This window comes from Euprymna scolopes, chromosome 29 (genome assembly GCF_053919585.1).
Source record: "Euprymna scolopes isolate OS-2025 chromosome 29, ASM5391958v1, whole genome shotgun sequence".
In the NCBI taxonomy this organism is placed as follows: domain Eukaryota; kingdom Metazoa; phylum Mollusca; class Cephalopoda; order Sepiida; family Sepiolidae; genus Euprymna; species Euprymna scolopes.
The window spans coordinates 70,598,368-70,613,001 of record NC_136510.1 but is presented as its reverse complement, the minus strand read 5'-3'; the positions used below and the strand labels follow the sequence as shown (position 1 = coordinate 70,613,001).

The window sequence follows — 14,634 nt, the reverse complement described above, 5'->3', positions numbered from 1 at the left end:
TGACAATCTGAATTATCAAACGACCTTAACACATGAATTTGCTTTAAGTGGAATGTGCAGAATATGATGCACTCACCAAGTAGACAAGTGATATCTAATTTCAGAATAGAATCTGAATTTCAGTATGTAACAGAAACTTACCTAATCTCAGATGTTATTTTGGAGTTTTCCATCTCTAGACTACTTGGCTTAGAATATTATAGCACAATATCTTTTGTGATATCATCCAGTCTGTGCAATGCCTTTTATAACATCCAGCCTGAATGTTGCCAAACAAGATGATGTCATTTCTCTTTGTCATGTCATCCACTGTGACAAACAAAATAACAAGCAAACAAGATCCACATAGTATACCATCTCAGGATTGGTAAAATTAATTCCCCGAACAGAACAGATTTGCACCACTTTTATGTTACATTACAAAGATTAAAATCAACATATAATGTTAATAAACCTTATGTCTAGAATCCTTATTACAATTTTGATCAAAGTTTATCACATGATTGTGAATCTAGAAAATGCCTAAAATTTAAGGCTTAAGCTTAAGTGCTCTTAAGAAATTCAGGAATCATGCTTAATTGGTGCTTAATGATTATGAATCAAATCTGTATTTTCAAATATAAGATTATATATTACACTCCCTAAAAACATAATTTTCACCCATTCTTTGAAACTAAAACTAAATATAGCTGACATTACCAATCTGATGCCGAGCGGCTGGGCTCCAAATTTCATTGTGATTGGTTAATTAGTTTAGGAGTGCATCTTATACATACAAATATATAAATACTTAACTTTATATAAACCGAGAAATGAATAATGCATAAAATGCTTGAAAGTGGTTCAGAGTGCTTATTTTATATGTTAAATGCTTTGTGTTGTAATCTTAATATCTTTACTTACAACTTTATTGTTTTCAGTCATCTTAGATTCCATTGGACGAGCTATGTTGTTGTGTCCTGAGAAGTGTGATTAGGAATTATACTATTTTCCCTTCATTATGAACTTTTATTTATCCATGTACCTCTTCAAAGAGTATCTGTTGTTGTTTTGAGGGAGAAAGAATCAAATAATTTGTATGCATGTATAAATGACATGAAAATGTCTTTATATGAATAAAAGTGCATTTCATTTGCAGAAGTATTTTCTTAGATGAATAACTATAAAAATTATGCATATTATTTGGATTATTTATAATAATATTCTCATCTTGGATGTTATTTTCACAACATTTTCGCTGATGTAATCTTTCACCATGTTCAGGTGTCTCTTGTCAAACTTCACAATTTTTATGTCAAACTCAGGAATCTGTACTAAATTTTGAATGAAACCCTTTATTTAATCCAAAAGGGTAGCTTGTTCTTGTTCGATCAGCCATGACTGGGTAAAAATTTGTAATTGTATCCTTAGTATGGCCAACATTGAAGATTGAACTTTAAACTTCCAGAACACTGTCACTTAGAACTGATTATTACTTAGCACTTTATCTGTTGTGCTATGGGTTCTTATAGATTCCCAAGTTCGACAAGATACATCTGAAAAAAGTCAATGATTACATGAATTGAAATAGTGTAAGAAAAACAACCAAGAAGAGAACAGTAGTCTGAATAATCCAAATAATATAATTTATCAATCCTCATCTCAAAAATTTCAAAATATGAAAATGATATTTTTATAATTTTATGTTTCATGAAGATATGTACTAAATATTTGTTTTGTAGTAAGATCTAAGTTTCATTTGTTTCCAGGGAATCCACATGACAACAAAGAAAAGACTTTGTAACATAAAAGGAATTTCAGAGGCAAAAATGGAAAAAATCAAAGAAGCTTGCTTTAAAGTTTGCGTGGGTATTATTTGATTAAATAAAATATATTTATTGATGAAACTTGTTATTCATAGCATAAAATCAAACCTAACCCTAGAAAGCTGCACTTAGTAGAAATATGATATTAGTGTTAGCTTAAAGAAATTATTAAATAAAAATGTATTGTTAACTTTATTTGATATTAATAATTGACATTCGGCAATCCTTTTTTGGATTATATTCATAAAATAAATTTGTATGTGTATTATATAAAATTCAAAGTAATCATTTAACATTTATTTTCTTGGAAAAAGAATAAAATCCAGTAAGAAGTACAATTTTATTGTATTTTCAGAACTGAAGTGCTTTTCTGATTGATGTACTCTGAATAACTTTGGTTTTTGCTTAACTTAGATGATATTCAACTAAATTGTTTATCACTGTTAATTGGATTCATAAGTATATATGGTTCATTTCAAATCAATTTTATTACATCAATATATCTTCCCATCCAGCTTTTTCATGATTGTCTTTTTTTTGACTTTATGTTATTTCTTAGGCATATCACTTTTGACATCATATAGTACTGCTGGCATTATCAAATAGAACAACAAAAATAAGTGTTGTACATTCCATTTAGATTATTTTATTGTTTCAGTGAACAGATAATTTGCCATAAACAGCTTACCTCATGATTTTCATTCTACATAAACCATCTCTTTATCGATTGAGTTTTGACTAGTATATTTTTTCCAAGGCTTGATAATGTTGGGTCATCAGGAGAGAATATGTACCATTTCAATACCTTTTCTGGATAGCTTTTTTTTTATATATTAGCTCTTGTCTCTGATGTAAGGCCCTATTATCTGAATTAGCATTCGAGGTATTGGCATTATTCAATAAATGATCTAAGAAAATTGCATCCAGAAAACAGTACTGTGATCCCAAGCAGAGAATCATATAACTTTTGATTTTAGCTATGAAAAGGTAATTAATCAGAATGGGAACAATTAATTATCATAGAAGACGTTTCTGTCTATACTTTTCTAAATTATTCTTCTCTGTTAAAATGTTTTTAATGAATATAGAGGGCATGACTCCCAGAATTTGGAAGATCTTATAACTATGCATTAGGACAATCCACCAATGAGAAACCTCCAACCCCATTGTAAAAATATCAAATTTTGGATTCCAGTCAGTTCGCTATCAGTCTCCGTCTTGACATGACTGAACCACTACTGATCAAGACTACATTGATTCTTCGCCAACTGGATCTACTGCCACCATTTTTATTCTACAGAATCGACATTCGAGACCGTGACTGCATTGATTCTTTGTCAGATGGATTTACTACTACCATCTTTGTTCTACAGAAAAGCTTAACAAAAGAAATTTTGCTGATGATAATTTACAGGTTTATTAAAATAAAATGTAGTTGGTAAATATGAAATATCCTCATTCTTTTTGAATCAGTGGTTGACTTTAACTAGTAATGTATTGCCTATAATATACTATATTTAGCAGAAATGTATAAAAGAAGAAGTTCCCTTCTGGTCATTACTTAGAATCTGAAAGTAAACTGATGAGATTTTTGTGGTTCTATTTTTATCAACACTCTTTTCAACTTGGTAGCAATCACAACAAAACTAAAGCACTTTCACAAATTTTCACAAATTTTAGGTATCTTGAAAACTCTCACAGTGATATCACCTGGATGGGTTGGGGAATATTTAGTTCTGTTAAATTTGACTGAATCTCTGTTAGTTCATTTATGGTTTTGGACCTTCCTTTTGAGAATTTGTCTTTTTAATTTCATTTTATAGGTTCAAATTTAAATATGTAATTTATTTCATTATTCTTATCGTTTCATTAAGTTGTCACATAAAGTTCATCACTTTATATTAAGCTATAATAAAAAGTGTTGAACTATGATAGTTATCTTATTATACTGTTGTTAATGTAATGGATCACATCGATTTCATTTCTTGTATTTAATTAAAAAAAATAATGAATTAAAATAATTTCTTACTTCATAATTTATATAACTGTCCGTGTTTTTTAATTTATAGGATAATGGATTCTTTACTGCCCTCCAATATGCTGAGAAACGTAAGCAGATTTTTCATATTTCAACAGGAAGCAAAGAACTTGAGTAAGTTTGCTTGAAAACAAATTTTTTAATCTGAATTTTGAGATAATGGAATATTTCTTTTCCTAACAAAATATACGGTTGACTAATTCATACAATTGGTATGTTTTAAAAAGTGAGTTTTGAGATAAAATAACGAATCCGTTTTCATGATCATGATATGTGATTGATAAATTCATGTTATTGTGTAGACAATATGAAGCTACACGCATTTGAATATTTCATGCCTAGCTCTGAATGTGTGATATTACTCATGTGGCCTTAACTGTCCTTCTCTTCTACATAAAGACTCAAGGTAATCAGATGTGTGTCCGACATCATCCTCTTTCACCAAATTCTTTCAATCTAATAAGGTATGAGATTTCAGCCATCTTAGGGAAATGAGTATTTAACTCATCCTATTAACACTCCCTATCTATACATTCTTTATACATATTTAGACAACATCTTTGTTTCTTCTTAGCTATTAGTCAAACTCAAGATATATTCTATATTTTAATTCTTTTCTTTATACACAGGTGTACAATATCTCTCTCACACCACACACACCAAATAAATGTTGTTATTGTTAACCAGGTTTCATTCGTTTTATCATTTCATTACTTCAATGGATTTGTCTCCTTTAGCTTCTCTTTTAATGCACTACCTCTAATATATTGTTTGCATTTACTTAAGTGACATGCCTAGCTCTGAATCCATCTATTTTTGAAGCCAATAACAGTTTCACACTCTAGTTTCATATGTGATTCCTGGCTATGGCTATCCTTGTTATAGTACAAAGACACTCAACGTTTTTCATTTATTTAAATACTAGCTGAAGTACACATATTTCAGAGGTCATATTATGTTAAAAATTCTAAAACACTCATTGCTTATAGAGGTGATGGACGTGGTAAAAATATTGAAGATTGGTTCTCTACATCTCAATACAGACCAATCAGTGTCTTGTACATCATGAGTAAATTGTTTGAATCTGTGATAAATAAAGAAGTTGTCAATCACCCCAGCAAAAGCAATCTAGTCAGTGACAAGCAATATTGATTTCATCCTTCAAGATCAGCAGCTGACATGCTGATTGTAATATTGCACAGAATTAGTGAATTTATCGATGAAGGTTTCATTTTTAGGGTGATAGTTATTGAGATATCAAAGACTTTTAATACAGTTTGGCATAAAGGTTTGTTTCACAAACTTACTAGCTTTGCAATATCTGGAAGTGTCTTCTCATCTATCAAACCTTGTCTGATCTATAAAAGTAGTTGTTGATGGACAGATTTTCTTTCAATGCAATTTTATAAGAACAAGATAATCATCATCTTTGATTTATTTATATACTACCAAATCATGTGATGTTAAAAATTTTAAAATTTTAATTGTTTTTAAAAGTGCTTAACAATGGACATGATAAATTATTTTATTCATTAAATAAGGTTAGATTTAAAAAAAAAAATAAGTCAAAATAAACTTTCGGATGCAAATAAAGATTGTGTTAATTTTCTATAAGGATAACAGTCAAATTTGAAAACTAGTGTATTTTATATATTTTTTACATTTAATTTTCAAAACTCCCAAACTAACCTATCTCTGGCAGGTCTTTATTTCTCTTTCTTTTAATTCTATCCTTATTATTTCCTCCAATGTTTTATTTGGCCTTCCCTTGTCAACTGACCCTGCTACCTCAAATGTTCTACATCTATTAACCAAGAACTCTCATCTCTTCTTTCAACATCGCCATACTATCAAAGTTTCCTGTTCTGCACACATTTCTTTATATTTTCCAGATTTTATCTTTCTCTATAATCATCAGATCTAAGTCTGTTTTTATGACACAAATTACACATCGATTATATCATTCTCATATCATTTCTTTACGTGCAACCATATCCTCAATCCTCACTGACCATTTCACTACCATACATTATCACACTGCGTACACATACCTGATAGACTCGGTAACACTATTCTGGTTGATAATGGCAGGTTCCCTGAATTTACTTCATCCTCTTCTAACTCAGTATATCACGCTAACCCCTGTGTTCCAATAGTATCACCAAGGTAACAAAATTTTTGAACAACCTCAATAGCTTCACCATCCAAATATACTTTCTCCACATCTGTGTTCTCAATCATTTCCATTGTCATGAATTTCTTTTGCATAAACTGGTTATCATGTCGCAATCTAGCTGTAATTTCATTGCACTTCTTGTTTACCCAATGCTTGCAAATACCATAAAAACTTGAGTTGCACTTGATTTCTTTCCACAAACTGAGCAGGTGAGAAAGTGAATATCATTTTTATTACATCAGAGTGTCTGACGAGAGGCATTCCTGCTGTTTTCTATTCATAAAAACAAATTGCAGGTTCCGAACAGCATATAAATGACCAGAATAGACTTAATATGTTACAACTGCATCCATTAGGTCAACGATGCACACCTACCTTCATATAAATCAATATCAGTTATAGATGCATTGTTTTTACTAATGTTATAATTGTTATGGTGTGATGGTGCTATACCCTATTTGTAACTAAATGGACTCTTCCAGACACTATGCATTGAGGAAATTTTGATGAGTTTCAAAGCAATCTTTGTGTAACATACTATTCTGTACTTCTGTAAATATGCATTTGTGTAAATATGTTGTCTTAATTATCATCGACTCTTCAAGGCCACATTTCCACTAAGTTGTAAATAATCATGAACAAACTGTTAACATCTACCAACTATGAATGGTTCTGTAGCTCAACTAATAAAACAATTGTTATACAAAGCATAATCTTTTAATGATGATGTGTGAATGAATGTTATCTGTTATCCATTATAGTAGCTTATAATAGAAAGTCTGACCCTAAAGATGAATCAACCAAAAGACAATCAACAACATTGAAGTTTTCCATAGAAATATCTTCTATTTGTGCTGAAAAAGAATTAAACAGCCAAGAGTCAGTTTTTATAAAGGGCACCATGCAACCTGGTGGATTTGTTGCAGCAGGCCAAAAGGTAGGAACTGGTAGCTGGACATCAGGGTGCACTACAACTGGGAGCTGGACATCAGGGGGCACTAGAACTGGTAGCTGGACATCAGTGGGTACTAGAACTAGTAGCTGGACATCAGTGGGCACTAGAACTGATAGCTGGACATCAGGGGGCACTAGAACTGGTAGCTGGATATCAGGGGGCACTAGAACTGGTAGCTGGACATCAGGGGGCACTAGAACTGGTAGCTGGACATCAGTGGGCACTAGAACTGGTAGCTGGACATCAGTGGGTACTAGAACTGGTAGCTGGACATCAGTGGGCACTAGAACTGATAGCTGGACATCAGTGGGCACTAGAACTGGTAGCTGGACATCAGGGGGCACTAGAACTGGTAGCTGGACATCAGTGGGCACTAGAACTGGTAGCTGGACATCAGGGGGCACTAGAACTGGTAGCTGGACATCAGGGGGCACTAGAACTCGTAGCTGGACATCAGGGGGCACTAGAACTCGTAGCTGGACATCAGTGGGCACTAGAACTGGTAGCTGGACATCAGGGGGCACTAGAACTGGTAGCTGGACATCAGGGGGCACTAGAACTGGTAGCTGGACATCAGGGGGCACTAGAACTGGTAGCTGGACATCAGGGGACACTAGAACTGGTAGCTGGACATCAGGGGGCACTAGAACTGGTAGCTGGACATCAGGGGGCACTAGAACTGGTAGCTGGACTTCAGTGGACACTGGAACGGGTAGTTGGATGTCAGTGAGCATTGAAGCAGGTCACCGGAAGTCAGTAGGCATTGGAATGGGTAGTTGGATATCAGTGGGTCACAGGAACTGGTGGCTGGAGTCACTGCAGGAATAAGCTGGAGTTGCTAGAAGCTGCAGGAGTGAGCTGGAGTCCCTGGAAACTGTTGGAGTGAGCTGGAGTTGTTGGAAGCTTCAGAAACTGGTATGGCAGGCTGTAAGGGGGAGTTCCAGAAGGCAAGCAACAGTAGAGAGTAGAATGTGTATTGCACACGGGTAGTTTGTGACTCGCATAATTATTTTGTGGAGTAGCTCTGAAAAGAGCTGTTTGGGTACTGTTGCTGCCGCCTCTGATCCCCACAGCAGCTGGGTCTGCCAATTTGACAAGAGTCAAATATGGAATTGGGAGACTCCCAGCTCGCTGCCGAGTCAGAGATTTGCTGTGAAAGCCGCTTGTTTTATGGAAAGGTGTTCATGCTACACTCAACTAACGCCTAAAAACAGAATAATGTAATTAATCGTAGATCGGATTTCTTACCAGCAAAAATGTTTAATGCCAGTATTTATTTTTTTTAAAGTAAAAAGTCTTAGTTTGTTTTGTTGTGAAAAATTGAATTCTGTGTTTTTTATTTATTGTTTGAGAAAAGTCTTTGCTATTTTTAGAACATGTGGCTCTGGCATATTTCCAGGAGTGTCGAGTTTTAGCCGATGGTGTGTTTTTGTTTGCAACATAAGAGTGGTTAGCTGACAAACCATGACAGATTTCTATATCATTGGTGATTTGAAGGAAACCAATAAAATATGTCTTGTCCAGACAATGTACTCACTCCAACTTGTGCAGGTAGGAAATCAAAATCACATGGGTGTTGTAAGCATATGTGCTGCTTCTTTGAGTCTTTTTACTCTCCATCGTTTTTTTTTCTGTCTATAATTTTTACTTCATCCCATAATGGTAGAGGGTTTCCCTTTTTCCTCCAGATATGGTCAGTTATACCCGATTTTTCAATCTCTCCACGTAATACAGCTTTTCAATGACATGTCTCATCTTTGTATAGTTTTCCACATTTACATGGGATCTCATATACACAGTTCTTAGTCATGATTTTCTTATATAGAGAGCTTGATTCTCACAAGCTGTTTTCAGAAAGTTGAATTGCTCCTGAATACTGTCCTGATGTCATATGAATTACATATTCGTTGAAGTTTTTCAGACAAGCCCTTCATGTATGATATACAAACTGTGGGGAGTTTCTGAGTGGTGTCTTTTTGAGTCTGGTCCAGATTTCTTGGAGCTGATATGCTCTCTGGATAATTGTTTCGGTGGAGGGCTGTCAGTGTGGGCGTCTAAAAAATGCAATTGCAAATTACTTAGGACCTCTATCTAGTCATGGCTGACAGAACAAGAGCATGCTACCCCGGTGAAGTAAATAAAAGGTTCTGTTTGAAATTTTGTCTAAATTCCTGAGTTTGACAGAAAACATTCCCAAGTTCAACAAGATTCACCTGAAGAAGGTCGGATGTTGCATCCACTGAAATGTTATGAAATGACACTCAAGATTAGAACGGTAGTCTGATGAATCCAAATAATACGAGTAGTTTGACGATTCTTGTATTTCTACACCAGAGCTTCTGATTAACTGGTGGGCTAATCACTCAGTGGTACACATGTCTATTTACAGCAAAGAAAAATAGCACATAAAAATGTATGATTGCTACAAAGTTTATAATAAAAGGGTCAAACAAAGAGAAATTGAAGCTAATCATTTCTCATCTCTTTCAGTACATTACTTGGAGGTGGCATGGAAAGCATGGCGATTACAGAAGCATTCGGGGAATTTCGTACAGGAAAAACGCAGCTCTCACATACACTGTGTGGTAAGCAAATGTCATTTTAGATGCTCACTTACATGTGGAATATTTAATCAAAGCAGATAATGACTAGTGAATGTTTAGGATAAATCTGATCATTTTTTTTTATATTCTTTCATTTCAAAACTATTTGAAGTATTTAATAGCGGTAAATTACAATGGATGTTTCTGTTAACTATTTGTTGTTTTGAAAGCTGAAGATGGATAACTGGAAAGCACTGGAATATTGGAAGAAAGTGACTTGTATCATGATGATTTGTGCACGATTAAAAAATTTGGAAATCTTAATTGCAGTTTATCGTGAGATATAAGTTGGAGAATTGTGATGGAGATATGGAATCAGTGGTTAACAGGAAAAGTCAGAGTGCAATATTTGTCAAGAAAAGGTGTGGAAAGAACCATGATGAGAAAGACAGCTATAGGAACGGTGACAATAAAAAAAGGAATCAACGAGAATCTTCACTATTCCTTATACAAGAGTAGCAAGAGCCAAAGCCTTATCGAAACTAAGAAACTTCTTAAGGTTGAATACTCATTTGAGCTCGAAATACTCTGGCTCTTCTCAGATGGGAAGAACTTCTGCAAAGACAATTTCCAAAAAAAGCAGAACAATAGGTGACACATATTCTGCATGAAGTCTTGCATATACTTGAAAACAAGTTCCCTCAAACTGTGATGGTTTTAAGGTGCTTTTTCTAGTGAATACCACATCATGCTGTTCAATATCTTTGTAAAGGGACTCAGATTCAATTCAGATGCCTATATTAAGTTGCTGTCTATTGTTGTTAAGTGCGGGATGCAGAGGGTGGCTGTAGAAAGGCTATGGTATATATGTGACAGCAGGACTCGGCTCCATGTAACACCTCCAGGAAAACCCGGAAGTAACTGCTTAACAATTCCATGATATTACTTATTTCAACAGCTGACGCCTTAACTCGTCTGATTACAAGCTTATGAACTATTGAGTGAGAGTGCAACTGAGATATTACACCAACTGTACCACCTGCACAAAGTATAAACTGATTATTGGTGTTCAGGCATCTTTTGAAGGATACTGTAAATTGTACATGCTCCAGGTTCGGGTCCCATCTCAAGGCAGTGATATAGAGCTTTCTTCAAATGAGCCGTACTTGACAAAAGATCCTCTAAGAGATTCACCTTGAATTTTGAAAATATATATATTAATTATTGGCCAGGATATAATGTTGTTTCTTTTCTTTCCAAAAAGTTTCAAATTTATGCTAAACACTTTAAATATCTTTCTTAACCTATGTACAAATAAAATAAAATAATTCTAATTAAGGTGTACCATCCATCAACATTGTTTATTGCTGTATAAAAATAGCATTCTAAATATAATCTAAGTATATGTATTAACATAAAATAAGTTTTAAATAAATGAAAACTTTTTTAAAAGCATTGTTTGAATTTAAATTGAAATTCATAACTTTAGAAAGCTAATATAACACAGATTTCTTTTTAATACATAAATAAACACTTATTTGTTTAAAATCAAATTTTTGGCAGATATGACGCCTTCATCAAGATCAAGAGAAACTCACACATGAAATAGTGAAGATTTTTTTCTCTCTACAATTTTGAACACGTGGATTTTACTTTTCTACAGTGTGGGATGATAAAATTATCACCCTAGAAAAGATGACATGATTCCATTTCCATTTGATGCAAACCAGTTTTCTTTTTTTTTCTTGCAGACCATCTACTGGTTGGTCAGTTGTGTACAAATCCCAAGAGTGATAGGAGCCTTCTATCATGTCTGAAAGTGACACAATGTTCAACGAGTGAGATTAAGAGATGCACCGTTGTACAACTCATGCCCTCTACCAATCCAAATTATGACAACAGGACCATTGTCAGCACCCTCAAAATCCATCACTGGATTGCCACAAATAACAAGGATGTGCCCAGTGTTATGAGAACAAAGTTTCCAGCCATAATTATGGTCTTTGGTGTGGTTTCAAGTGAAGGCTACATCATGCCACCTCACATCTTCAAAGTCGGTTTGAAAGTCAACACCAAAGTGTACTTGGATATACTGAAGAGTGTGGTGATCTCAAGGTGCAACCAGGTGGCCCTGGCAGACCTTGGATGTGGCAGCAGGACTCAGTGCTGTCCCATAAGTTCAAAGTTGTTTAAAATCAAATTTTGGCAAATATGACACCTTAATCAGAATTAGAATCAGTTTGTGATTTTTTTTGCGTTTCTCATGATATGGTGTCACTACTTCTTAATTCATTCCAGAAACTTCGGTATAGCAAAGGCTGTAACATTGCTTATCACTCACAAGAAGTTGCCCCTTTGTTTATTAGGATTTACCTAACAAAGTCAGATATTCTGGGAAAGGTGATAGAGATTGGCATTCTGAATTATGGCAATGAACAACATGCAAATTTTTTTTTATGGAAATTGCTTTAGACAAGGCATGAATCCACTTGATGTAAGGAGTTAACAAAAATAAAAGATAATTATTACAAAGACAGAGGATACTTTGGTTTTCAAAAGAGTGACTACAGGTAGGAGGAAAACAGTCAGCAGGGAGAGAGTTCCACAAGCCTGCAGTACTTAATAAGAAGCTACTGGAATAAGAAACTGTGGTTATAGTCAGCTAACATACTTCCTAACTTCCAGTGTGGCTGCTACTGGAAGCAGTGACAAGGCAAATCAGTTCTTTCACGTTTCTTATTCTTCAGTATTTCTATCGTGATGCAATTTATTGAAATAATATAAAAGAAAAGGACGTTAGTGAAAAATATGCAATAAAAGTTAACAAAATTATACAGATAGAAATAACACGGTTAATCTTTATTTGTACTTTTGCACTTTTAATAACAAAATTAAAAAATAAAATTTTTTATTTTATTTGAAATTTTATAAGAAATATGCTTATAAGATTATAAAAAATACATTTTATTTTAATGTTAAAAATAAGTTTTTTTATTTGAATTTATATAATAAATATATGTTTTTTTTTTGTTTTTTTTTTACATAGGCATCACCACATTATCAAGGCCCAGAGGCCACTCAAGGATAAGGGTTAAAGAGTGTACAGTAGAAATTGGACAATATAGTAATCATTAGTAATGAAAATTTGGTAAATTTGATAACTTATATGGAACGGCTCATCAAGAACTTATTTACTTTAGACTTGAACACAACCATATTGTAGTCAGCCGGAAAGCAGGAAAACGGAAGACAATTCCACAGGCGTGCAGTTCTAAGAAAGAAGCTTTGCTCATGGAATCTACGTTTAGGTTTAGGCACAGATAAAGAGTGGGGGGAATTATTGCTAGTGTTTACAGCTAGACGAGTGTTTCTTGTGAAAGTTTGGCGAGGGGGGACCATAGATTGAAGCTCAGTCGAACACTTTCCATGAAAATAACGATACATCAGAGACAAACTCGCAACATCTCTTCTGTGAGATAGAGGTTGCAAGGAGGAGAAAAGGACATCTCCTACGAGGCTACGAAGTCTATTTTGAACTCTATCAAGGCAGGCCAAGTCCTTTCTAGCAGCTCCTGCCCAGATGTGGCAACAGTATTCCATCCTTGGACGTACCTGGCTCTTATATAGATAGAGAATAGCATCAGCAGTGAGATATCTACCGGATCGATAGAAAGATCCCACCATTTTTCCAGCGGCCTTGGCAACAGATTTGATGTACGTGTTCCATTTAAGATCAGGAGTAATGGTCAAGCCCAGAAGCCTGTCAAAACTTGAGGCCTCCTGAAGACGAGAGCCATTCATTTCAATTGATGCCAAATGTGGATTAGAATGTTGATGATGTAAAGAGAGAAGCTTGGTTTTAGATGCATTAAAAGTAACCAGCCACTCCTTTCCCCATTGTACTACGTGCTCAAGATCAGAGGAGAGAGAATTGGAGAGAACTTGGTCGTTTACTGTCTTAGATGTGCTACCATAAATGGTAGTGTTGTCAGCATAAATGTCTACAAATGATATAAGGATGTGATTTGGAAGATCATTAATGTAGATCAGGAAAAGAGTTGGGCCCAGGATAGACCCCTGAGGGACACCGGCATTAATACTGTGAGCTTCTGATTTTTGCCCCTCAACTACTACTCTTATGAACCTATCAGAAAGAAATGATTTAATAATTGAGAAGACTTTTCCAGCTATACCATAGCTAGAGATCTTATGAAGTAAACCTTTATGCCATACCCTATCAAAGGCTTTAGATATGTCAAGAGCAATTGCCCTAGAAAGATTGCCACCGTTGAGAGATTTGCTAATCCTATGCGATATAACTGTAAGCACATCTGCTGTAGATTTAGCAGAACGGAAACCATATTGAGTGTCACTAAGAAGGTTATTTTTGTTGAGATGGTTGATTACTTCTGTATTTAACACAGATTCTAGCAACTTACTCATGACGCACAGGAGACTTATTGGCCTGTACTGAGAGGGGGATGAGCGATCACCTGAATTCTTAAATACAGGGCATACTGATGAGATTTTCCAGGGAGATGGGAAACTATTCTCCTTAAGACAACGTTTAAACAGTTTTGTAAGTATGGGCGCTAGTTCAGGTTGAAGTTTTTTGAGTACTATAATTGGAATACCGTCAGGGCCAGTTGCTTTACTGGAATCAAGGTTTTTGATTAGCTTGGCAACATCACGTACAGATATACGTATATCACATAGCGTGTTTTCTGATACAGGAGGAAATATTGGGGTTGGCGGCCTTGGTCGCAAAGGGTAGAATTAGCTGCAAAGTTCTTGACAAAGAGTTTGGCTTTGTCTGATGCTGACGAGATTACCTCAGGTCCATTGATAATAGTTGGGATGGAGCACACGCTTCTGTTCAGGATTCTGTTTACTATTTGCCAAAACTGGTGGGAACCAAGCCGCTGCTCAGCTACTTTGGACTTAACAGATTGAGCATACAACTCTCTTGCGTTCCTTATTACTTTCTTACAATGGTTGCTGGCAGTCCTGAAAATGGCTTTAGTTTCCATACATCTATTACGTTTGAAGCAGTGGAAAAAGTGATTTCTGTGCGCAATGGCAGCAGCACATTCTGGAGAGAACCATGGCTGGCTGTT

The 14,634-nt window shown here is 34.9% G+C and overlaps 1 protein-coding gene across 3 annotated transcripts in view; it reads left to right on the top strand.

Moving 5' to 3' along the window:
- LOC145252702 (meiotic recombination protein DMC1/LIM15 homolog) overlaps window positions 1-14,634 on the top strand; it is a 54,412-nt gene that overhangs the window by 11,378 nt on the left and 28,400 nt on the right. For all 3 annotated transcript variants that reach the window (XM_080112527.1, XM_080112526.1, XM_080112528.1), the window contains 3 exons: window positions 1,749-1,844; window positions 3,875-3,957; window positions 9,465-9,559. In XM_080112527.1, coding sequence (XP_079968653.1) covers window positions 1,749-1,844; window positions 3,875-3,957; window positions 9,465-9,559 — 274 coding nt within the window. The remainder of the gene's footprint in view (window positions 1-1,748; window positions 1,845-3,874; window positions 3,958-9,464; window positions 9,560-14,634) is intronic.